This window comes from Danio aesculapii, chromosome 8 (assembly GCF_903798145.1).
Source record: "Danio aesculapii chromosome 8, fDanAes4.1, whole genome shotgun sequence".
Taxonomy (NCBI): domain Eukaryota; kingdom Metazoa; phylum Chordata; class Actinopteri; order Cypriniformes; family Danionidae; genus Danio; species Danio aesculapii.
The window spans coordinates 36,280,368-36,304,004 of record NC_079442.1 but is presented as its reverse complement, the minus strand read 5'-3'; the positions used below and the strand labels follow the sequence as shown (position 1 = coordinate 36,304,004).

At 35.6% G+C, this 23,637-nt stretch overlaps 1 protein-coding gene across 4 annotated transcripts in view; it reads left to right on the top strand.

Annotated features, from left to right (window-relative positions):
• pde4d (phosphodiesterase 4D, cAMP-specific) overlaps positions 1 to 18,139 on the top strand; it is a 153,094-nt gene extending 134,955 nt beyond the window's left edge. For all 4 annotated transcript variants that reach the window (XM_056463861.1, XM_056463862.1, XM_056463863.1 and 1 more), the window contains 8 exons: positions 1,782 to 1,957; positions 2,663 to 2,761; positions 2,851 to 3,015; positions 3,148 to 3,247; positions 7,455 to 7,609; positions 8,017 to 8,139; positions 10,765 to 10,947; positions 13,350 to 18,139. In XM_056463861.1, coding sequence (XP_056319836.1) covers positions 1,782 to 1,957; positions 2,663 to 2,761; positions 2,851 to 3,015; positions 3,148 to 3,247; positions 7,455 to 7,609; positions 8,017 to 8,139; positions 10,765 to 10,947; positions 13,350 to 13,847 — 1,499 coding nt within the window. In that variant the 3' untranslated portion in view covers positions 13,848 to 18,139. The remainder of the gene's footprint in view (positions 1 to 1,781; positions 1,958 to 2,662; positions 2,762 to 2,850; positions 3,016 to 3,147; positions 3,248 to 7,454; positions 7,610 to 8,016; positions 8,140 to 10,764; positions 10,948 to 13,349) is intronic.
• The last annotated feature ends 5,498 nt before the right edge of the window (positions 18,140 to 23,637 follow it).

Below are 23,637 nucleotides of genomic sequence, written 5' to 3'. Positions count from 1 at the left end.
TTTTTTCTTGATTTTTGCTCTTTTAAAAATGTTTATTCAAAAATGTTCCCTAACATATCAATTTGGGCTACAAATTATTGTAAGTTATTTTGTTAGATTAGCTCCAGATTTGGCTTCAGTACTGACTAATCTAATGTACAGTATGTGCACAAATATATTATTGTAAGTAATATAAATATTCAATTAAATAAGAGATTTTTGAGGGGTGTACTCATATTTGCTGAGCATATGTACAGTTGAAGTGTCAGATATGTACAGATTATTTCCCCCCATTGATGTGTGTGTGTGTATATATATATATATATATATATATATATATATATATATATATTATATATATATATATATATATATATATATATATATATATATATACGTGCGTGTGTGTGTATATATATATATATTTTTTTTTATATTTCCCAAATTATGTTTAATAGAGCAGGGAAATAGAGCACAGTATGCCTGATAATATTTTTTCTTCCGAAGAAGGTCTTGTTTACTTTATTTTGGCTAGAATAAAACCAGTTTTTAATTTTTTAAAAACCATTTTAAGGTCAAAATTATTAGCCCCTTTAAGCTATATTTTTTTTCAATAGTCTACAGAACAAACCATCGTTATACAATAACTTGCCTAATTACCCTAACCTACCTAATTAACCTAGTTAAGCCTTTAAATGTCACTTTAAGCTGTGTAGAAGTGTCTTGAAAATATATAGTCAAATATTATTTACTGTCATCATGGCAAAGATAAAATAAAATAAATTAGTTATTAGAAATGAGTTATTAAAGCTATTATGTTTAGAAATGTGCTGAAAAAATATTCTCCGTTAAACAGAAATTGGGGGAAAAAAAGGGAGAGGGCTAATAATTCTGACTTCAACTGTATATGTATATATGTAATGCAATTTTGTCATGATGTACAATATTACCATGATATTGATAACCTGCAAAAAATGTCACTTTAACAGGTTTAATAACATTTTTTAATAAAAATTCAGAGTAAACAAACTATTCAATTTGCAAAAGGATTATACAGTATATTATGTAACACTTTACAAAAATCTTCCAGTAGTAAATGTTAATGCATTACACTAACATCAACAGTGAGAAAAACATTTGTTACAGAAGTTATTATGTTAATGTTAGTTAAGTAGTAAAATAAAACAGAACATTATTAGTTATTAGCTCCATTAAATAAAACAGTTACTGATTCAGATTTTAATGACTTATTAAACTTATTAGCCTATAGATTAGTCTTAGTGTAAAGTGTTATTATATTAAAATAATCAGATCATTTTCAGTTCATATCCAAGTCATGTTTTAGGCCAGATTAACATGTGAAAATGTGGTTATTTGAAGGCCTGTAAAATCACCACTTCAAAATGCAGCAATCTGAACATTTTGAAAGGCATTGTGTAATTTTAAATATTGTCCACAACAACAATATCATGCATGTTTATTATCTCGATACTTTATTTAACTGAATATTGTTGTAAATGCACAGTGCAATGAAGAGGAGGAGAGTATTTTTGGTGTAACTCCGAGAACTAGGACAAATGAAGTGCTGATTGTGAGCAAAAAAAGCAGGCCAGAGGTGGCTCTGTAGCCTGACTGCCGTGTAGCTGAATAATCACACCACAAGTGAGACCATTACATGACCGTAGCCCAGCATTCAATTAGAAACCTGCAAATCGGTGGCTCTAATGGCACATGCTGTGACTTTACCCTTGAGCACCACTGATTTTTAGAAGCATCCCTGAGCACTTTCTCTGTTTCTTTAGACAAGCAAAACGAAGTGGAAATGCCATCGCCACAGTCCCAGAAAGACAAGGAGAAGAAGAAAAGGCCGATGTCTCAGATTAGTGGTGTTAAGAAGCTAACGCACAGTTCCAGCCTTACCAACTCAAACATCCCTCGGTTTGGGGTTAAAACTGAAACAGAAGATGAGCTGGCCAAGGTAAACGTTTAAGCAATCAGATGTAATCAATAACATGTTTAGTAAGACAATGAAGTCCTATTATAAAGTATACTCTGTTATTGTTTGAAGGTTTAGGGAATTTTGGAAATTCACAAAACATTGATCAAGACTGACAAGTTCACAAAAGATTTAAATTTTACATAGTGCTGTTTTGTGTGATTCAAAGAAAAAAGTATCAAGGTTTCTATAAAAATGTTAAGCTGCACAACTGTTTTCAATATTGAAATATCAGTATTTTAGATATTATTTATTTCAGATTAGTATTATTATTATATTAGACTTTTGAGAGATCACGTGAAATAATGATGCTGAAAATTCAGCTTTGCATTCAAAGGAATAAAGGATTAAAATAATAAATAAATGGATCAGGGTTGGGCCAAGCTGGAGGACACGCTTGGATCCCCCCCAGCTGTGCAATTGGTGGGGAAATTCCAAATTAAACCAAAATAAACGATTACAATTGGTTTAAGATTGGCAAGGAAAATTTGGCAAATGCGTCAAAAAATAAATAAAAATAATAATTAATAAATACTTCTAATAATTTTATGGTCTTCAGTGTCACGTGATCCTCCAAAAAACATTTAAATATGCTGATTATGGTCTGGGTGCTAAATGATTTTGATGCAATTACGTTGAAAACTTCAAAACAAAATAGTAAACATTTTTCGCTTTGTGCCTTTTCAGGAGCTCGAAGATGTAAATAAATGGGGCCTTAATGTCTTCAAAGTGTCAGAATTTTCTGGAAACAGACCTTTAACGGTTATGATGTACACAATATTCCAGGTATGTGGTTTTTGCAGTGTTTTTCCATCGTGCTCTAGTTTTTGCTTGAATGTTTTTCCACTAACAAGGGCGTTACTTCTGTGCTGTAGGAAAGGGATTTGTTAAAGACGTTTAAAATTCCCCTCGACACGTTTATCACCTATCTGATGACTTTAGAGGACCATTATCATGCTGACGTTGCCTATCACAACAACATCCACGCTGCTGATGTCACACAGTCCACTCACGTCCTGCTATCAACTCCTGCCCTTGAGGTGCGATACTGCTGTCCCAGAATGCAGTGCTGCAGACACACTCTTTTATTCTGACTGCTGGGTGTTCAAGAGAGCGGATGGCGACATGAGATTTTATATAATCTGTCTGTGTCTGTTGTTTTTTGTTTTCAGGCTGTGTTTACAGACCTTGAAATTCTCGCTGCCATATTTGCCAGTGCGATTCATGATGTTGACCATCCTGGCGTCTCCAATCAGTTCCTCATTAACACTAGTAAGTCGTAAGCTTGATTATAGCATGAAAATTTTATATTTTCCTGTTTTACAGGGGTTTTTTGCTGCTAAATGACATTTTTTTTACTTAAACATGAGATGTTCCTATGGAGAGTCAAAAGTTTAAAGTAATTAAGATTTTTAGAAGCAGATAGATACAGTAAAATAGCTATATACATCATAAAAATGTATTTTGTTGTGAAGTGCATCTGCATAAAATGTAATAAACCAAATCACAAGATAAATACATTAAATCAAGTCAAACTTTATTAATAGAGCACTTTATATACACAGAAGTGAGCCAAAGTGTTGGACAGAAAATATACAACAAAAAAAGCATAATAGTACTTAATACAAGATAAAATATAGCTAAACTGGATAAAATAACCAGTTTTTTAAGATCAGGTGTCAAATTCCAATGAAAAAAAAAAGAGAGTTTTAACTGCTGATTTAAATGAGAACACAGACGAGGCCTGTCTAATGGGCAGCAACAAACCATTCCAAAGTCTAGAACCAGCAGTGAAACACGATCCCCTCTACACTTATGCTTTGTTTTTGGCAAAATCAGGAGAAGCTGATCAACTGACCTGAGAGAACGAGTGGGCTTATAGAAGTGTATCAGCTCAGAGATAGAAGGTGGGGCAAGACCATTTAGAGATTTAAAAACAAATAAAAGAATCTTAAACTGTAATCTAAAACTCAATGGCAACCAATAAAGCAAAGCTAACATGGGGAAAATGTGGTCTTATTTGCGAGTACCATATATATATATATTTCTGTTGATCGCCAATTATGTACCAAGAAGTACGTATGGCAGCATTTCATCTTTAAAACTAATGCTACAGGGCGGTATGACGGATGGCTTTTCCCGTGTTACCAGTTTGTCCAGTAGCTTGCCATGTATGCCAAAAAATAAAATAAGCAAGTAAATAACAGGGTGAGAATATGGTAAAATCTGAAAACGTGATAAAAATCAGGCGAGGGCTTTTTTCTGGATTTCTTTTTAAAACACTGTTGGTTGGGTTTAGGGAAGTGGATGGGTCAATCGGTACTTTTGAAAACACTATTGGTTGGGTTTAGGGAAGGAGGAGGGTGGGTTAGTCGACAGTCAGTCAGTCTGTCAACAGTGGCCTCTGGTGGATTTATGCAAGAACAGCAAACACAAATAGCACACATGAGAGAAATTTGAGGTCTGAAAAAGTGTACACAGCGGCCTCTGGAGGATTTACAAAAACTGCAAAAAACCATAGCTCCTGGAACGTATTTCACGCTCTCCAGAAATGTATATAGTGGTACGTATCCATAACTGTGGGTTCGCAGCGAGAGCGTCAAAGTAGACAGAAGTCAGTCGGCGCCAATACTCTAGTGGTTAGTGCGTCAACACATGGCACCAAGGTGCTCACGGCGACCCGAGTTCGATTCCCGGCTTGAGATCCTTTGCCGATCCTTCCCCTATCTCTGCTCTCCACACTTTCCTGTTTGTAAATTCTCCACTGTCCTATCCCAATAAAGGTGAAAACCCCTAAAAAATAATTATAAAAAAAAAGTAGCCAGAAGTCTGATTTGCCTATATGCTGAAACGGCCCCTTTAAATAAGAGATAAATGTAGTAAATTTTAATGCTCTCATCGGTGTAGCTGTGAAGGCAGACATCGTTGTCGTCTGGGCGGCCAGAGCGAACTTTGGCGCTCTCGCCACCTTCGGTGGGAACGCACAGTAATGAGCCTGGTTTAAATAATCATTATAATGAAATTCTGAAATATTATTTTTAAAGAATCACCTGAAAACAGAGTTAAAGAAATGTTATATTTTAAATGATCTTCACATAAAATTTTTTTTTTTTATTTATTTAATAAAATTTTTTTTTTTTATAGAAATAATAATATGTACTCTAGTATTAAGTTTTTATTGCGTTTCTGATCTAATTAAACACAGCGTAAATTACTTTATTAAAAAAAACAAAAAAGTAGCATCATCGCTCCCTCATTTACCAACTTCTGTTTGTTCAGTGTTCTTCACAGCTGTCAAAAACACTTTTAGCTTCATCACGTTGTTCAAAGTAGCGGACCCGTTTAAAGAGTAATCAATACATGTTTAAGCTGTTATCACGTGCGGCGAAGGGTCAATCGGATGGTTTTCACATGCTATGGATACATGTGTTTGGTGGGCAACATGTGTCTGTGATTCACACAGCTCACGTGTTTCGCCCACACGGCTGGTAAAATCCCCTCAGTGACTAACAGAGGGACTCGCACTGTTTTTCACAAGCTCAACAGGAACTTGAAAAGCAGAGGAGTCACGCATGTTGTGTTCATACCTGTGTGATGTTGTTTTAGAAACAATAAACAAGGCATTTTGGTGGATCTAAATTGTCAGGCTCCAAAAAGAAAGAAAACAAGAAGCACCATGTTTAAATAAAAAAAATCAATGTGCAATAAAAAATACTTTTAATAAACACTACTATCATTCAAATCAAATGTTTAATTCATTCAAAACTTCTTCGTGTTTCAAGTACATGTCAACTTAAACTAACCCTAATCTTAACCCTAACCTAAGTCTACTTATTATCTAATGCGAATTAGTTGGCAATGTAACTTTAATTCAACAAACGGATCAGAATAAAGTGTTACCAAAAGCAATATAAAGATGCAAAGCAAATCAGTCAAAAGATCAAGTTTTTAATTTATGTGCAGTTAAAAATATAATAATTTTTTCAGTAAAATCAAGTTTGCTTTGGAACAAATAATAGATGATTGAGACTAAAACTATAGAAATATACATCAGAATCCAGAAAAAGTGTCCGTGGTAAGGTTACTCTTGATGATCTCTGAAATCTGTGAAACACATTTCAAATAACTGCTATCCTTATAAATAAACTACATATTTGAAATCCAAACAACTCCTTTCACACCTGATAAATTCAGAAATTTACATTATGACCCCATTTGCACTGTCAGGTCTTCATGTCCAATTCCGATTTGTTGCCTATATCTGAATTTTTTGCTTGTCCATTTACATGTTCTTTTAATAGTGACTCAAATCTGATTCATGTGTTTACACTTGCCATACAATTTACGATGTCGCGCATGCGTAAAGGTGGGTTTTAGCATCTGCACCACACTAACCACAATGGAAGAAATTGTCTTTTAGTTCTGCGAAATATGTGAAGTTGGCCCAACTTTAAAATGATTTTGGGGCAGAGGAGGAGGGGAGGGGGCCGTCATTGCAGCTTGCGCCTATGGTTTATACAGTTTAAGTCAGAATTATTAGCCCCTTTTGGATTTTTTTTTGCTTTTTTTATATTTCCCAAGTTATATTTAATGGAGCAAGGAAATTTTCACAGTATGTCTGATAATGCTTTTTCTTCTGGAGAAAGACTTATTTGTTTTATTTCGGCTAGAATAAAAGCAGTTCTTAATTTTTTAAAAACCATTTTAGGGACAAAATTATTAGCCCCTTTAAGCAATTTTATTTTGATAGTCTACAGAACAAACCAACATTATACAATAATACCTTAAACTGCCTAGTTAACCTAATTCACCTAGTTAAGCCTTTAAATGTCACTTTAAGCTGTATAGAAGGGTCTTGAATAATATCTAGTCAAATATTATTTACTGTCATCATGACAAAGATAAAAGAAATCAGTTATTACAGATAAGTTATTAAAACTATTATGTTTAGAAATGTGTTGGAAAAGGCAGCACATTTCTAAACCTAATAGTTTTAGTAACTCATTTCTCAACTCATTTCCTTGATCTTTGCCATGATGACAGTACATAACATTTTACTAGATATTATTCAAGATACTAGTTCTCCGCTTAAGTGCAATTTAAAGACTAACTAGGTTAATTAGACAAGTTAGGAAAATTAGGCAAGTCATTGTATAACAATATTTTGTTCTGTAGACAATCAAAAATAATATTGCTTAAGGGGGTTAATAATTTTGACCTTAAAATGGTTTTGAAAAATAATTAAAACTGCTTTTATTCTAGCCGAAATAAAACAAATAAAACTTTCTCCAGAAGAAAAAACATTATCAGACATACTGTGAAAATTTCCTTGCTCTGTTAAATATAATTTGGTAAATATAAAAAAATTATAATAATAATTCACAGGAGGGATAATCATTTTGACTTCAACTGTGTTTATTTATGTATTATACTGTTATACTGTATGATTGATTGTACTGTTTTGTCTGTGTCCCATCAGACTCTGAGCTGGCCCTCATGTACAATGATTCATCTGTATTGGAGAATCATCATCTTGCTGTTGGCTTTAAGCTGCTCCAGGAAGAAAACTGTGACATCTTCCAGAACCTGACCAAGAAACAGAGACAGTCGCTCCGCAAGATGGTCATTGATATTGTGAGTCACGCTGCTAAATCTATGAGTGGATTGGTCTACGAGGTCTATAACTGATCAGACTGTTTTAGCACTTTAATCTACATGTCGGCATATAGACCATTTCAGTGTGGTCATGTCATTGGCCCATGAACATTTCCTGGTTGTTATCAAACTATTTCATAACTGTAAGAGGCAATTCAATCATAACTTAATGTTAAAACAGCTATCATAACATTATTTATTAATATGTGGCGCCTTTTGGATTCTCAGAAGCTGTAGAAATCAAAAATGTAAAACAGGGAATAAGTTGGGATCGTTGTTTTTGTTTACATCCTTCAAAATGGTCAATATGACAGTAGACATGGATGTATTTGTTTATTATATTTCTCTTCAGATAAATTGATGGTTATGTGTGTTTTATTTTTCAGGTTCTGGCCACAGACATGTCTAAACATATGAATTTGTTGGCGGATCTGAAAACCATGGTGGAGACCAAAAAGGTGACCAGTTCAGGGGTTTTACTGCTGGACAACTATTCTGACCGGATACAGGTCAGTCCTTTTTGTTATTTATTATTAACATTTGATTATAATTGTAGCCATTAGGACTTTATTGTATTATTAATTCTATTTGATAGATTTATATTGTATAAAGAGACATTTTATTTGACAAATTTGTATTAAAAAAAATATAATTATACCAAATTTTTTTTTGGTGTTTTTTATTTTCAATCTTTTTATTGGGCTTTTATGGGGACCTGGAAAGGACGTAATGGTGGGGAAAAAGGGTGGGAGGAAAAATGAGTGAGAGGAAAAAAAACTAAGTGATAGGAAAATATATATTTTTAAGTTTTTACGTTTCCTGGCAAAGTTTTAAGTTCCCTCACAAAGATGTTATGCGTTATCTCGCAAAACTGTAGTTCCACAAACACTTCCTGTTCACTTCATACATGTCAACTCTCCCGTTTTTGCAGGGTTTCTCCCGTAGTTTACCATTCTATCCCGCTATCGTCTCGTTTAAGTATTTTCCCATATTACTCCCATAATTTTAGTCTTGAAAGCACATTGAAATTAATATAAAAATATCTGCATTCACTTTCTTTCCATTAAAGCTGTGCATCGATCATCCTATCATCATCCTATCGCTGACTGACAGATATGCTCTGTACGATAAACTGATCCCAAATCAGCTTCCGTACACGCCATTTAAACAGGAGCTAAAGTGCAGGACACTTTGGGATTTTGGGTGTGTGTATAAACAGACAAATACACTTAATAATATATAAACATGTCTGTCCTGCGTGTTTTATTTTAGACATAACTAATTTTCTCTTAAATGAGCACAAACAGTTACTAAAATAATCGAATGCTTTCTTACAGTGACACTTCTGCTATCAAACAAAACAAAACCAGAAATTCATTTGCTGCTCTTCACTTCGTTAACATTTCTCTTAAAATGGGAGGGTTGACATGTATAGATTCATATATGAAGTGAGCAGGAAGTGTTTCTGTAACAACAGTTTTGCGAGAGGAAAACAAAGCATCTTAACGAGGAAATGCAAAACCTTAAAATATATATTTTCCTATCACTCTGTTTTTTTTTTCTTCCACCCATTTTTTTTCCCCCACCATCACGTCCCTTCTGGATCTCCGTAGTCTTTTGTATGACAAACAAACTAAATATTGAGAGAGGTAAACAGTAATATGTTGTCCATTGTTAATCTCATCCCCTAACACCTCGTTCATTAGCAAATTTATTAACAAAACAAGAAAAGTAAATGTATAAATACATCAATACCAAATGAAGTACATTAGCTACAAAAGTACATAACATCAGAGAATAATTGCCTACACATGTGAAAAATTCAACAATTCATTAATAATAATAATAATTTTAAAATAAAATAAAAAACACTTCTAAAAAAAAAAAAGACAAAAGTTACAGGTTGCCAGCACTAGGCGAAATAGGCAGGCCATTTTTTAATCATTATTTAATGTATCAAATGTACTGCTTTACATTTTACTAAATACTATAATTATTTTCTATTAATTTATGGCTTTTGTAAACATAAAAATATAGTAATTTTAAAGAATGTAATTACATGTGACATTTTATATAAAACAGTAGCATACAATTGAAGTCAGAATTATTAGCCCCCTGAATTATTAGCCCAGCCCCAACCCCCCCCCCCCCTTATTTTTTTCCCAATTTCTCTTTATAGAGAGAAGATTTTTCCAACACTTTTCTAAACACAATAGTTTTAATAACTCATTTCTAATAACTGATTTATTTTATCTTTGCCATGATGACAGTCAATAATGTTTGACTAGATATTTTTCAAGACACTTCTATACAGCTTAAAGTGACATTTAAGGCCTAACTAGGTTAATTAGGGTAATTAGGCAAGTTATTGTATAATGTTGGTTTGTTCTGTAGACTATCAGAAGAAAATATAGCGTACAGAGGCTAATAATTTTGACCTTAAAATGGTTTAAAAAAAATTAAAAACTGCTTTTATTCTAGCCAAAATAAAGCAAATAAGACTTTCTCCAGAAGAAAAAATATTATCAGACATACTGTGAAAAGAAGGTCGCTGGTTGAGGCTCGGCTGGGTCAGTTGGCGTTTCTGTGTGGAGTTTGCATGTTCTCCCTGTGTTCACGTGGGTTTCCTCCGTGTGCTCTGATTTCCCCCACAGTCCAAAGACATGTGGTACAGGTGAATTGGGTAAGCTAAATTGTCCGTAGTGTATGAGTGTAAATGAGTGTGTGTGGCTGTTTCCCAGAGATGGGTTGCAGCTGGAAGGGCATCCACTGCGTAAAACATGTGCTGGATAAGTTGGTGGTTCATTCCGCTGTGGTGACACCGAATTAATAAAGGACGAAATCGAAAATGAATGAATGAATACTGTGAAAATGTCCTTGCTCTGTTAGACATCATTTGGGATGTGTGTGTGTATATATATATATATATATATATATATATATATATATATATATATATATATATATATATATATATATATATATATATATATATATATATATATATATATATATATATATATATAAAAAAGAAAAAAAATCAATAATAATTTTGACTTCAACTGTTTATTGCATATGTAAATACTTCAGCTAAGCTTCACACAGTGTTTTTTATGCATCTGTGTGTGTGTCAGGTGTTGCAGAACATGGTTCACTGTGCTGACCTCAGTAACCCAACGAAGCCGCTGCAGCTGTACAGGCAGTGGACAGACCGCATCATGGAGGAATTCTTCAGTCAGGGGGACCGAGAGCGCGAGCGCGGCATGGAGATCAGCCCCATGTGTGACAAGCACAACGCCTCCGTCGAGAAGTCCCAGGTCATTTACATATATACTGTACAATTCTATAATAGTTCATTACTATTATTTTACTCATCCTTTGTCTAACCATTTCCACTTTATACATGGTGTCAACTACAGCATAAAGGTTTTGAATAAATTTTAACCATTCAGCGCATGATTTTACAAACTTTTTGCCCTTTAATAATGCTTTAGAGGTGTTTTCAGTGTATGTTTACAAATTAAAGCTCATTGTGAAATAATACTTTTAAAAATGTATTTTAATTTAATGTGATTTAAGCCTTTATTGGACACACTTATTGAAGTGCTCATTTCAAAACCCCAAGTTAATACGGTTATGACTTTTCAATTTGTATGATTTAAAATAAAAAAAATGATATTGTAATCGATGCCAGTGAAGTAGGGTTGGGTCGATAGATGATGCCATCGTACATCGCCGACAGACATCTTGATGCTAAGCCGGCATCGCGATTCTCCGCCCCTGCCCCTATCACAGCAGCAGCCTGCTCACGGAAAATACACATTTAGGACCCGTTTACACTAATACATTTTAGTTTTAAAATGACATTTTAGAATGAAAACTCTGAGTGGAGTTGTGATGTTTCCCTCTGTTTACATGAGTTTCCGGTTGCTCTGGTTTCCCCACAGTCCAAAGACATGCAGTATATGTGAATTGAATAAGCTAAATTGGCTGCAGCTTATGTGTGTGAATGCAAGAGTGTATGAGTGTTTCCCAGTGCTGGGTTGCAGCTGGAAGGGCATCCGCTGCGTAAAAACATGCTAAATAAGTTGGTGGTTTATTCCGCTGTGGCGACCCTTGATTAACAAAAGGAATAAGCCAAAAAGAAAAGGAATGACTGAATGCATATGCTAGACATTTAATAAATCATTTCAGTTTCATCACTCATTAAATTCATTACAGATTATCCTGTATTTAAACACAGTATTGTTGGAAAAAACATGAGAACCCAGTCCAGGAGACTCGTTTCAAGCTGAATTTCTTTATTTAGACGTGTTTGTTGTTCTTCAGTCAAACGGCGTATTCAAGAAGTCCTACAGGTCTAAATGAGTTTGCAAGTCTAAAACAAATCTGCAAGTCCAAAATGAGTTTGAAACAAGTCTAGATGAGTCTGCAAGTTTAACAAGTCTGGTTTGGGACATAGTTGTCCTGTCTATATTATATTTTGGGAGGAGGGAAGTGGCTAGGTCAGGGGTAGGGAACCTATGGCTTGGGAGCCACATGTGGTTCTTTGACCAAAAACATGTGGCTCTCCAGCTGTCTCCCTTTAATAAAAATTTTTAACTGTCACTAAAAATCAGTTTCCTATTGAAAATACAAGTAAAATGACCTTTTTATTGTATATATTTACAGCAAAATCAATAAGAATAAGAATAAAAGGACATTTCATCCAATACACGTGTGTGTGGCGTTGTGGATTAACTTGAATCGCAACACCAATAAAGGGCATGCAACTTACATTTTTATGGTAACCTTGCATGTACATTCAAACAACATTAATGAGTGGGGATGGCAAAAAGAAAGAAATTCTATAAATGATCCTTTCTTAGTACATTGACTTGCTTAACATGTGATGCTTCATATATATCCCTAATGGCTCTTTAAAAAAATGCATTTGCCAAACAAAATCTGAAATGGCTCTTTGCCAAAAAGAAAAGGTTCCCGACCCTTGGGCTAGGTGGAGATGGCTAAACAAAGCATGTAAATGAAATAGGTAACAAGGTAAAAAAAAACCTGCCAAGCCACTGACCACACAAGTTTATCAACAAAAAAGTTTCTTCGGCCTGTATGGATCCACAAAGTCAAAGGCACAGTCGTTGAGATTCTGCCCATAGCATTTGGCTTAGTCAGTGCTCAGGAAGCAAAAGGTTTAATGTCCCTCACACCTGGGCTGCTACAGTTGGAAAGAAAACCAAAGAATTTGACTTCTCAGTTTTATAAATATCACTGTAAATTTGAAACTACAGGGTGGGCCATTTATATGGAGACACCGGAATAAAATGGAAATGGTTGGTGATATTAACGTCCTGTTTGTGGCACATTCATATATGTGAGGGGGCTCATGAACGAATAAAGTTACGTTAAAACCGAGCACACCATTGTTTTTCTTGTGAAATTCCCAATAAGTTTGATGTGTCACATGACCCTCTTCCTATTGAAAAATCAAAAGTTGGATCCAAGATCGCCGACTTTAAAATGGCCACCATGGTCACCACCCATCTTGAAAAGTTAGCCCCCTCACATATACTAATGTGCCACAAACAGGAAGTTAATATCACCAACCATTCCCATTTTATTAAGGTGTATCCAAATGACCCACCCTGTAGATTATATCAATGTATATTCTCACAGTATACAAACCATTCTAAAACAACAGTTCTTCTCTCTTTTTGTCCGCCAGGTTGGCTTCATTGACTACATCGTGCACCCGCTGTGGGAGACGTGGGCAGACCTGGTGCACCCGGATGCTCAGGACATCCTGGACACGCTGGAGGACAACAGAGAGTGGTACCAGAGCACCATCCCGCAGAGCCCGTCTCCTGCACTGGACACCAGCAGCGAGGGCCGCCGCGCTGCCGGACAGGAGAAGTTCCAGTTCGAGCTGACGCTGGAGGAGGACGGAGAGTCCGACACCGAGAAGGACAGTGGCAGCCCTCCTGAAGAAGATGAAGAGGAGGAGGAGGAGGAAGAGGAGAATAGCTGCAGCGACTCCAAAACACTTTGCACACAGGACTCTGAATGTACAGAGATCCCACTGGACGAGCAGGTGGGGGACGTCCCGCACGAGGACGAGTACGAACATGAGGAGAACAGGGAAATATCTGAACCCTGTGTTTTAGAGGAGGAGGAGGAGGAAGAGGAGGAGGAGGAGGAAGAAGAGGACACTGCCAACACATAACACAGTATGACACACCACAACCTGGACTTTTTTTGTATTAGAGATGAGAAATACTTATTTATGGTTAAGACGTTGGTTTTGTTTCATCGTTTATTTTGCGTGTCTGTCGTTCTGAAGTGCTTTTTAATGTCTGTCTGTCAATTCTTCTTTTTATGTTCCATTAAGAGTTCAAATTAGGAGAACGTAAAAATCACTTACATCATTTTTTATTAGCAACTGCTCTATTTAAAAACATAATGACTTTTTAATTCCATGCTCAAATTCAAAATGGAAAATGTGAAGAGCACCTACAGCATGAATGGAGCTGTAAGACTATGATGGAAACTAACCAATTTAATTGCAAAAGGATTATAAAGTACAACAGGAATATTCCTAAGAAGTAAATATTCTTTATATTACATTTAATACTGACTTTCAATCCATTTCACTGATTATTTATCAGTCTGGATGTTGTATTTACACTGTTAACAATAGCCCCTTTCACACAGTGATACCAGTACATATCCAGAAAATGTCCAGAACGACTTTACCGGTAAATTTAAATATGTGCTGTTCACACAGGCAAGAACGTTCCGGAATTTTTATAAGAAGTTATCGATCAGTTTTTCACAGTTGGCACTAAGAAGGAACATAGAAACGTTATATGACTAACAAGCAGCAGCTAAATGTGTCTGGAGAAGGATTTAAAGCTGTTTTCCTTCTGTGTTCACACAGCGCAGCATTCTGGCAATTTACTCGTAATGTTGCAACTTCTCTTTCTGGAAAATTGCAATTGCGGAACGAATTTACAGGTATTTTCAAAAAGAGCCTGTTCACATAGGATCCCTTTAAAAAAAAAAATTGTATGTGTGAAAGGGGCTAATTTCCTGTAGAATCTACAGTAACTTAGTGGCAGCAGTTTGCCAGTAACTTGCTGTAAATAAATTACAGAAAAATACTGTATTAGCACCATTTATTTTGCTGTATGCGTATTTACAGTATTGTATATCTTTACTGTCAAACATAGTCATTTTCACAATGCAACTGTAAAATACAGTAACTTACTGCAAAATTGTCCTGCAGTAACATTGAGTTTATTATACAGTTACATACTGTATAATTTAAAAAAAATCATTAACAGTGTACCTGTCGCAATCTAGTCCATACAGAACCCTGGAGAACTACAAATCACATCACAATCACCAGCGATTTAGTTCATACAGATCATTGAGAACTACAAATCTGCTACCAAAAAAAATGCACGGGGATCCTCAACTCCTTTGTCCAGTGTCCCTCCATGACAGAATTTGTAATTCTTTTGGTGGTAGATTTGTAGTTCTCTAGCGATCTGTATGGACTAGATCGTTGGTGACTGTGAGAGTACCAGCCAACAAAATGTACTTCCCAGTGATTTTTACTGTTATGGTCTAGATTTGATCAACAGTTGTGTGAGTGTTTTATTATGCCAAGTTTAGATATCATAATCAGATTCATGCTGTAGGCATTCTTTTGCATTTGCTTTTTTTTTTAATGAATCAAAAATATGAAACCGATTTTTAATTATTGTATTTTTTTAAATGAACAATGATGTAAATCCTTTTTCAATGTTCCCAATTTGAATTCTTAATTGAATATGAAGCGCTTGAGTGACACATGGATCGTCCGCCTTTAAGATTTTTTGTTTTTTTCCTTCCTCGCTTTATTATTTTGTGGTTTAATTTTTACACTCAGGAATATCGTTTCCACTCCCATCTGTCTTTTATACAAACAAAGCAAAACAAAACAAACGAAAGCTTCAAACGCTAGTCTTTCATTCTTCGTTTGTTAGGTACTTTTTTGTTTTGACTGAAGCAGTATTTCAGAAACATTTCTCGTCAGAAGCAGCTGCTTTTGGGGGGTTTTCCACGCTAGTTTAGCTTTTGCTGTTTATCTGAAGGAAAGTGGCAACTGGACGCATTTTATCTGACAAACACTTCACGTCTTCCCGATGCCTTGAATGTGTTGTTAATGGTGTTGCGTTTGTGTATCAGGCATTGTTTGAAGTGAATGGTACCAAAGTCAAAAGAAGACTCATAAGACACCATTTTCACACTGACAGTGCACACTTTTCATTTCATCGACCGTTTTCTAGGGTAAATGTGCGGTAGAAAACGTGGCATTTTGCACATCTTCTATTTTCTGCCTTTGTTTCAATCCAGAAGTCATTTTTAAATAATCATTTTTGTTTTTTCCTTAGAATCCAAAAGGCATCATTTTGCTATAAAACATTCTTTTTAAAGGTGCAGTAGGTGATTGTCTTCAGAAACATTTTTTTGTTGTGCTGGTTGAAAGTCTCTTCACATTCCAATATTAATGATTAAAGTAAATGATCTAAATGTATTTATATGTATTTTTATATTTTGGGTAAGGCATAAGACTAAAAAATGTTCATCCAATTAAAAATTGTCAGGTGATAAGTCCCATAATTCTGATAAGTTGCACAAACTGTCAGTCAACAAATGTAGATTTGTACATCTGTGCACCCCTGTTCACGCAGATAGATCCACCGATTGCACGTGCACACGCAAGTCACACACAGCTAATGTAGATTTTGTTATTTTATGAATGGGTAATATGCACAGAAGTGTTGTTCAGCCACTGAAATCATCGGGCGAAAGATTGATGTGCCTATTTTTCAATTCATAGTACCTTTTACAGCATCGATAATGTATTTTTATTCAGTTTAACAACAAAACATCAGTAAATAGCGCTATTCCGCCTAGCCTGCTTTACTGAGGTGAAGTTAGTTTTATATTCACATTGGTTCATTTTTAAACAATGACAACCTGTGACGGGCTCCCTATATTGTTTACCATGCTACTCTGAACACTCGAAATAGCATCTAAGTATGGCTTACTAATAAGTGAAATTCTTGCACCCCACCGCCCACCATAGTCACTTTAAGACAAAGCATGTATGAAATATTGCATATTAAGACAAGTTTTGCTAGCTACACAACTGAAAACGTGCTAGATATAATACAGTTTTTCGTTGGGAATTGTAGTATGATAAAGTATGATAAAGTACTATAAAGTTTTCTAACTGGTGAATGACGTCATCTAATGGGTCGTCTACTGTCATTTTTAATGTGCGCATTCGTGATTTTAGGAGGCGTGGCTTTGGACGGCAGGGGAGGTACTGTGTTTTCAAAGCTATTATGCTAGCGGTTAGCATTTTGGCAGATCACCTACTGCACCTTTAATGTATTTTGCCCAACAAAACAAATAAATGCTATTATTCTTCTTCTTATTATTATTATTCTTATAATTGTTATTATTATTATTGTTATTATTATTTATAATAATAATCCTGGGTATCATTTCATTTTATTCATTTTATTATTTTATTATTATTATTACTATAAAACAAATGGTAGTGATGATAATAATAATAATCCAGGGTATCGATTCAAACATAACCACATATTATTGACAATTAATGATAATTCAATTCAAGTTTATTTGTATAGCGCTCTTCACAATAATTACCATTCCAAAGCAGCTTCACAAAAGGTGCACATTATGACTACATTACTGTCAAAATGAGAAAATAATACCAACAATGATCTTTTATTCAGGTATTAGTTACGTTTCAATCATTTTACAGGCTGTTTGGTGTCGTATGTCTCTGGCCAGTTAAACAGAAAAGCATCAGAAACGCTGAAGCTCAATTCACCGGTTTGTTTTCTGTGATGTGATCAGTGCAGAGTGTGGATCTACATCAATGGTCTCAAACTCAATTCCTGGAGAGCAGCAGCTCTGCATAGTTTAGCTCCAATCCCCTTCAACTCACACCTGCTTAATAGTCTCTAGAAGTCTTGATCACTTTAATTAGTTGGATCAGCTGTGTTTGATTAGGGTTGGAGCAAAACTGTGCAGAGCTGCGGCCCTCCAGGAATTGAACTTGAGATCGATGATCTACATGCTGCTGTACTTTTTCTGTTCGTTTCATGTGACTGTATTTATTTTTCTTAATGAGATGCCAAACATTTTCCAGTAGTGAAGACCCGAGCTGCTGCTTTCCTCATCGCTGTCAAGTGTCCTACTGTATAAACGCCCTCTTTTTTTATTTCTGTTACGTTCATGTTATTTATTAATGCTCTTCGACGTGCTTGTAGCATATCGAAGCATTGTAATCAAACTGTAGCATCGCCAGGCTTACGAGTGGGTTTTCCTACATAGTTGAATTCTACATATGCAGTAAATATACCTAATCAAATGTACAAAATTCTGTGTGATACTGACGCCTTTTGAACCCCCCCCCCCCCCCCCTTTTTTTTTTTTTTTTTTTTTTTTTTTTTTTTTTTCAATCGCTCGCTTTATTTAAACTCACTCGGTTGCCAAGTTGTTTGTTTTTATTAGTGGATCATGTTTTTTTACTACTGTCTCCGTCGTTTCTCATTTCTCTCTGTTTACATACGTGTATTTATTGTGCTGTACAGTACATATGGTTGCTCTTATTATGTTGTTGTAAACGATTATATCATCCCTTTTGGTGATGGTGTTGTTTAATGAGACTCTTACTGAGAGAATGTTTGTTATTCTTAGTATGTACTGATATCCCATTGATATGTGTCTCTAGAGAGATTGCGTAGAGAAGGGGGAAAAGCCAAATGATAGTCATGACTGTGTTGATTTTAGTTTTTCTTTGTAAAAGAAAGTGGCCTGAGGGTTGTGCCTTACAGATAGATCTTTAGTTTTTATCCTCTTGCTGCACTAAAGAAACTACTGGCTGGAAATTGACCTAGATGTGTTTGTCGTGTTCCTCCTGTTTATGTGGCATAAACGCTTCTAAGAAGAAGAAAAAAAATAGACAAAAGCTGTCAAACCTCATTGGACAGGGTAAAAACAGGCCAGTGTGGTGGCTTTAGGTTGTATGTGGAAGCTGGTTTCTGCCAAAATCGCAAGAGATCAGCTTGAAGCTTCGAGGACTAAAGTTGATCTCTCACAGTTCAGATTTTTCTCTCAGAATCGCTCCCCATTCTCACAATTAGGATTTGTTTTTATTTCCGAATTCTGAGTTTGCATCTTGTGTATTTCTATTTATTCACACATACATTTAATGGCTTTCTCACAACCTGAAGTTTATTTATAAAATAATTTCGAGAGGATAATGTGCTTATGATTTACCTCAGCCGGTCTCACATTAGATAATCATGATCCTCCAATCATATGATTCCCAAGTTACTATAAATAGCCACAGACTTCATTCCACATTTATCTTCATCTGGAAGAAACCTCCTTCCTCCCCTTCCCCCCCTTTTTTTCCCTCCTAGATTAGGTGGCACGGTGGCCCAGTGGTTAGCACTGTTGCCCCACAGTAAGAACACCGCCGGCTCTAGTCCTTGCCTCTGTGCAGAGTTTGCATGTTCTCCCTGTGTCCGTGTGGGTTTCCCCTATTTTCCCAGATTTCCTTCCACTGTCCAAAGAAATGTGTCATATGTAACAGACTAAGCCAAATGGGCACTTTGTTTAACTCCCAGCATCAGTATATTTTCTTCTCAAAGCAGTTCACCTTAGCCACATCAGCTGGGGAGCTTTTGAGACCTACCTGAGCTCAATCCCTTTTGAACCCCATTTGAAATTGAACATGAATTTAACATTTGAAGTTTCTTCATAGTTTTTGTTTTTAAAAACCTGCAAATTTAAGAAACGAGGTCTTATTTCTGAGTTAATATATTCTCAACTCAATTTATTTCTAGAGCACTTTCAACCAACCACAATGGGTACCTAAGAGCTGTAGATAAAAACAGATGATACATGCCAACATACAGGCAGCCAAAATACATAAACTCACAACACATGATTAAAAGCTAAAGAAAGTAAGTGTGTTTTCAGTGACCTCTGAAATTAATCCAAAGTAGGAGATGTTCTTAAGGAGAGTGGAAGATCACTCCAAAGTCTTGAAGCTGCTACTGAAAAAGCTCTATGACCTTGACATTTCAAGCGTGATCATGGCACTGTCAAATACAGTTGATCCTTAGAGCAAAGAGATCTCACTGGTTGATGTATATTAATTAACTCAGTATATGGTCATTTAGATTTTGGTGTCTAAATTATGGTCATTTAGATTTTTCAATTCTTTATGTGTTGCAGTTGTGGGTTTGTTGGCTATTTTTGTTGCATTTCTTACAATTTTGACTACATTTCTTGCACGTTTAAAGAAAATGTCAAAAACTGTGACACAGTTTTGTGAAAAAAGGACAACATTCTCCCTTTGTTTTTAAAAGATGTCTAATAGACGTCTAAACGTAGTTGTCTTGGCTAAAACAAGGCTATATTTGGGCTGTCAGTGAAAATCTAACAGACGTCTAGGAATAGGCCAAATAAACAGAAATGAATGACTACACATATAAAGTTTGTCTAATCTGCCTATTTGTCGACTGGTCTAGTTTTGGGATATTCTCAGACGTCTATTAGATCAAACATAAACTGTGAAGAAACTTTAAATGTTAAATTCATGTTCAATTTACAAACCCACAAGTTACCATTTCACATCCGACACTTCTTTTTACAGTCACAATTGCCAGATTTAAAGTCTGTCTAATCGATTTGGCGACTGGTCTAGTTTTGGGCTATTCTTAGATGTCTGTTAGATTTTCACTGACAGCTCAAGTTTAGCCTTGTTTTAGCCAAACATCTACGTTTAGATGTCTGTTAGACGTTTATTAAACACAAAAATGTTTGCTGGGCTGTGAGATCTAGTCAGTTCTCCAGAAGTTTGTAAGCTTATAAGTCTTTCATTTTTTGGCGTAAAATGTTTAAATTTGAGGTGTTAAATCACAATTCTGAGAGGAAAGTCAGAAATGTTTTTGAAAGGATTAATTTCATGGCAGAAACGAGCTTCCTGTAGTTTGTGACCAGCTGTAAGAAACTCCATTATATTTCTGTCTATGCTGTGTTCGTCTGACTGAAAACTTCAAAAACATTTGCTTTTCATGCAATGTGTGAGAAAAGTCATTTCTGTTGGGGGATTACAGGGCATTTTGATTTCCAGATCCAGAGAAGTGTTTAGATCATCCTTCATGAAAAAAAAAAACTACACCCAAACACTGAATTTGGGACTTGTTTTGACACATATACTGTAGATTCTTGATGACCCGAAATGGATGAAATCAGTGAGTCCTTCTCGTCTCTTTTTAAACCATGGCAGAAATACACAAACAGACTTTGACACATGATATTTAGGGAGAACTTTTCTTTTTTCATCATGTGACTTGAATGACAAAAAATGATCTGGAGGTTTCACAAGACCGTGTAGTTGTTTATCAGACTCCTTGTTTATCACAGTCTATTGGATAGAACTGTAGAAATAAAATTTACGTACGAAAACTGGTAAAATCCAATAAAAATGTTTTTTATATGCACCAAAATAAAAGCATGGGTTGACTCTATGGTGATGTCTCCTGTTTTCTCTCCATGACTTTGATTTTCCTTTTTATTATCTTGAAACAATATCGTACTTTGCTGTATATTTGGCCTGATCACTTTATTATTGTAAACCAATGTTATTTTCATAGTTTAGGATGAGCCAACTAATATTGTCGGAGACTATCGATCCCAAAATATACACTGTAAAACCTAACAATCAAAATCACTAAATGAAATAAGTTAGTTTAACTTATAACTTTTTAAACTGTTACTTTGACTTAATGAAAAAGAGTTATCATAACTTATGAACGGATTATATTAAGCAGAACTTAAAACAAATGAGTTATGAATGATTTAATTATATTTGTTTGTGTTAACTTAACTCTAAAACTAGGAGCAATACCAAACCATTCAAGTAGCTATATAGTTGTTTGGACTTAATTTGTTGAACTTATAGCGATTTGATAACTGAACTTAAAATGTTTAAGCAATTAATCCTCTAAAAGTTTGACAACACAAATGATCAACACAAATAATTTGTGTATATGACTTTATATATAGTCATAGTCATATAGTTTTCAGTACTCAAACCATATTCAAAACTTAAATGGTTTGCCGCAATCGGTTTCCTCAAACAGTTTGAGTTAACTGTACTTAACTGTACTTTTGCAGTGTACGTTTTCATTCATTCATTTTCTTTTCGGCTTAGTCCCCTTTATTAAGCAGTGGTCGCCACAACTTATCTAGCATATGTTTTACGCAGCGGATGCCCTTCCATCACTAGGAAACACCCATACGCACTCATTCACACACATACACTACAGACAATTTAGTTTGCCCAATTCACCTAGCTCATGTCTTTGGACTTGTGGGGGAAACCGGAGCACCCGGAGGAAACCCACACAGAACACGGGGAAAACATGCAAACTCCACACAGAAACGCCAACTGACCCAGCCGAGGCTCGAACCAGCGACCTTCTTGCTGTGAGGCGACAGCGCAACCCCTATATATACGCCCTATACGTTTTCATATTTTCCCATTTGATTTGCATTATCTTATTTAAAGGCCAAACATTTATCAATGAATGTTTTGAAAGATACTCTCAAGACTCGCACGTCTTAAAGTACAGTATACTGGTGGAAAAGAGTTTGCACTGATCTGTATCTGAAATAACAAGTTCATAGAAATATAAATCTGACCTCTTACAATGGCTCTTATTTTCTCTAATGCATGATTGCGCCCGGCAGGGATGCAGGAAAATATTTAGTTGGTGGTCTGAAACAAACTGGCAGGTCTAACCAACCACTACACTGTAAGGTGCTGTTTACACCTGGCCTGCGTTTCCCAAAAGCATCGTAAGTAGATCATAAACAAGATCATGCGACTGGTTTTAATATTACAGCCTGTTTCCTAAAAGCATCATAGCAATTAAAAACTGTCGTAGATCTACAAGTGCTCTAGAGTAGGAGCAGAACCTTAATTCAACTGCAGTTTTATACAGAAATCTGATATATGGCCATATGCAACATAGGCTCATTCTGAAAACGTAGCCCAATATACATTTCCCTATACGTATTATATAGCCAGAGTTACGTATGGCGATATTTCTTCTTCAAAATGAACGCTATGGGGTGATATGATGCTGTTCCTTTTCTTGCTTACCAGCTGACCGCTTACCTCTGTATGGACGGCTTTTCCGCTGTTACCAGTTTGTCCAGTAGCTCACCATGTACGTTGGTAGACTTGAAATGCAGAGCTGACCGCGACAACAGGGTTTGAGTTTGGTGAAGCACAGTTCCAGAAAGCGGGTAAGACAAAAACAGAAGCCAAAAAATAAAATAAGCAAGTAAATAACAGGGTGGGAATGTGGTGAAATCTGAAAACGTGGTAAAAATCTTTTCTGGATTGCTTTTTAATACGGTTGGGTTTAGGGGAGTGGGTGGACGGGTCAATTGGTGCTTTTGAAAACAGTATTAGTTGGGTTAAGGTAAGAAGAGGGTGGGTCAGTCAATCAGTCAGTTATTCAGTCAGTTGACAGTGACCTCTGGTGGATTTATACAAGAACAGAAGGCGTGAATGACACTTGCCAGAGAAATTTGAGATCTAAAAAAGTGTACACAGCGGCCTCTGGTAGATTCACGAAAACAAAAACTTTTAAAAAAACGTACCTCCTGGTACATATTTGCCGCTCCCCAGGAATATATATAGGGCTACATAAACAGAATGAGTTTGGGTTGGCCATATAGGAACATAAAGCCTATAAAACTGTAGCTAATATTCATGGGGTATAGCCATGGGACGATAACCGTTTTCAAGGTATACCGTGATTTGGAAGAGTCAAGGTTTTAAAACCATCAACATTTTCTGCTATACCATTATTAAGGTATGTGTAAGATTTTTT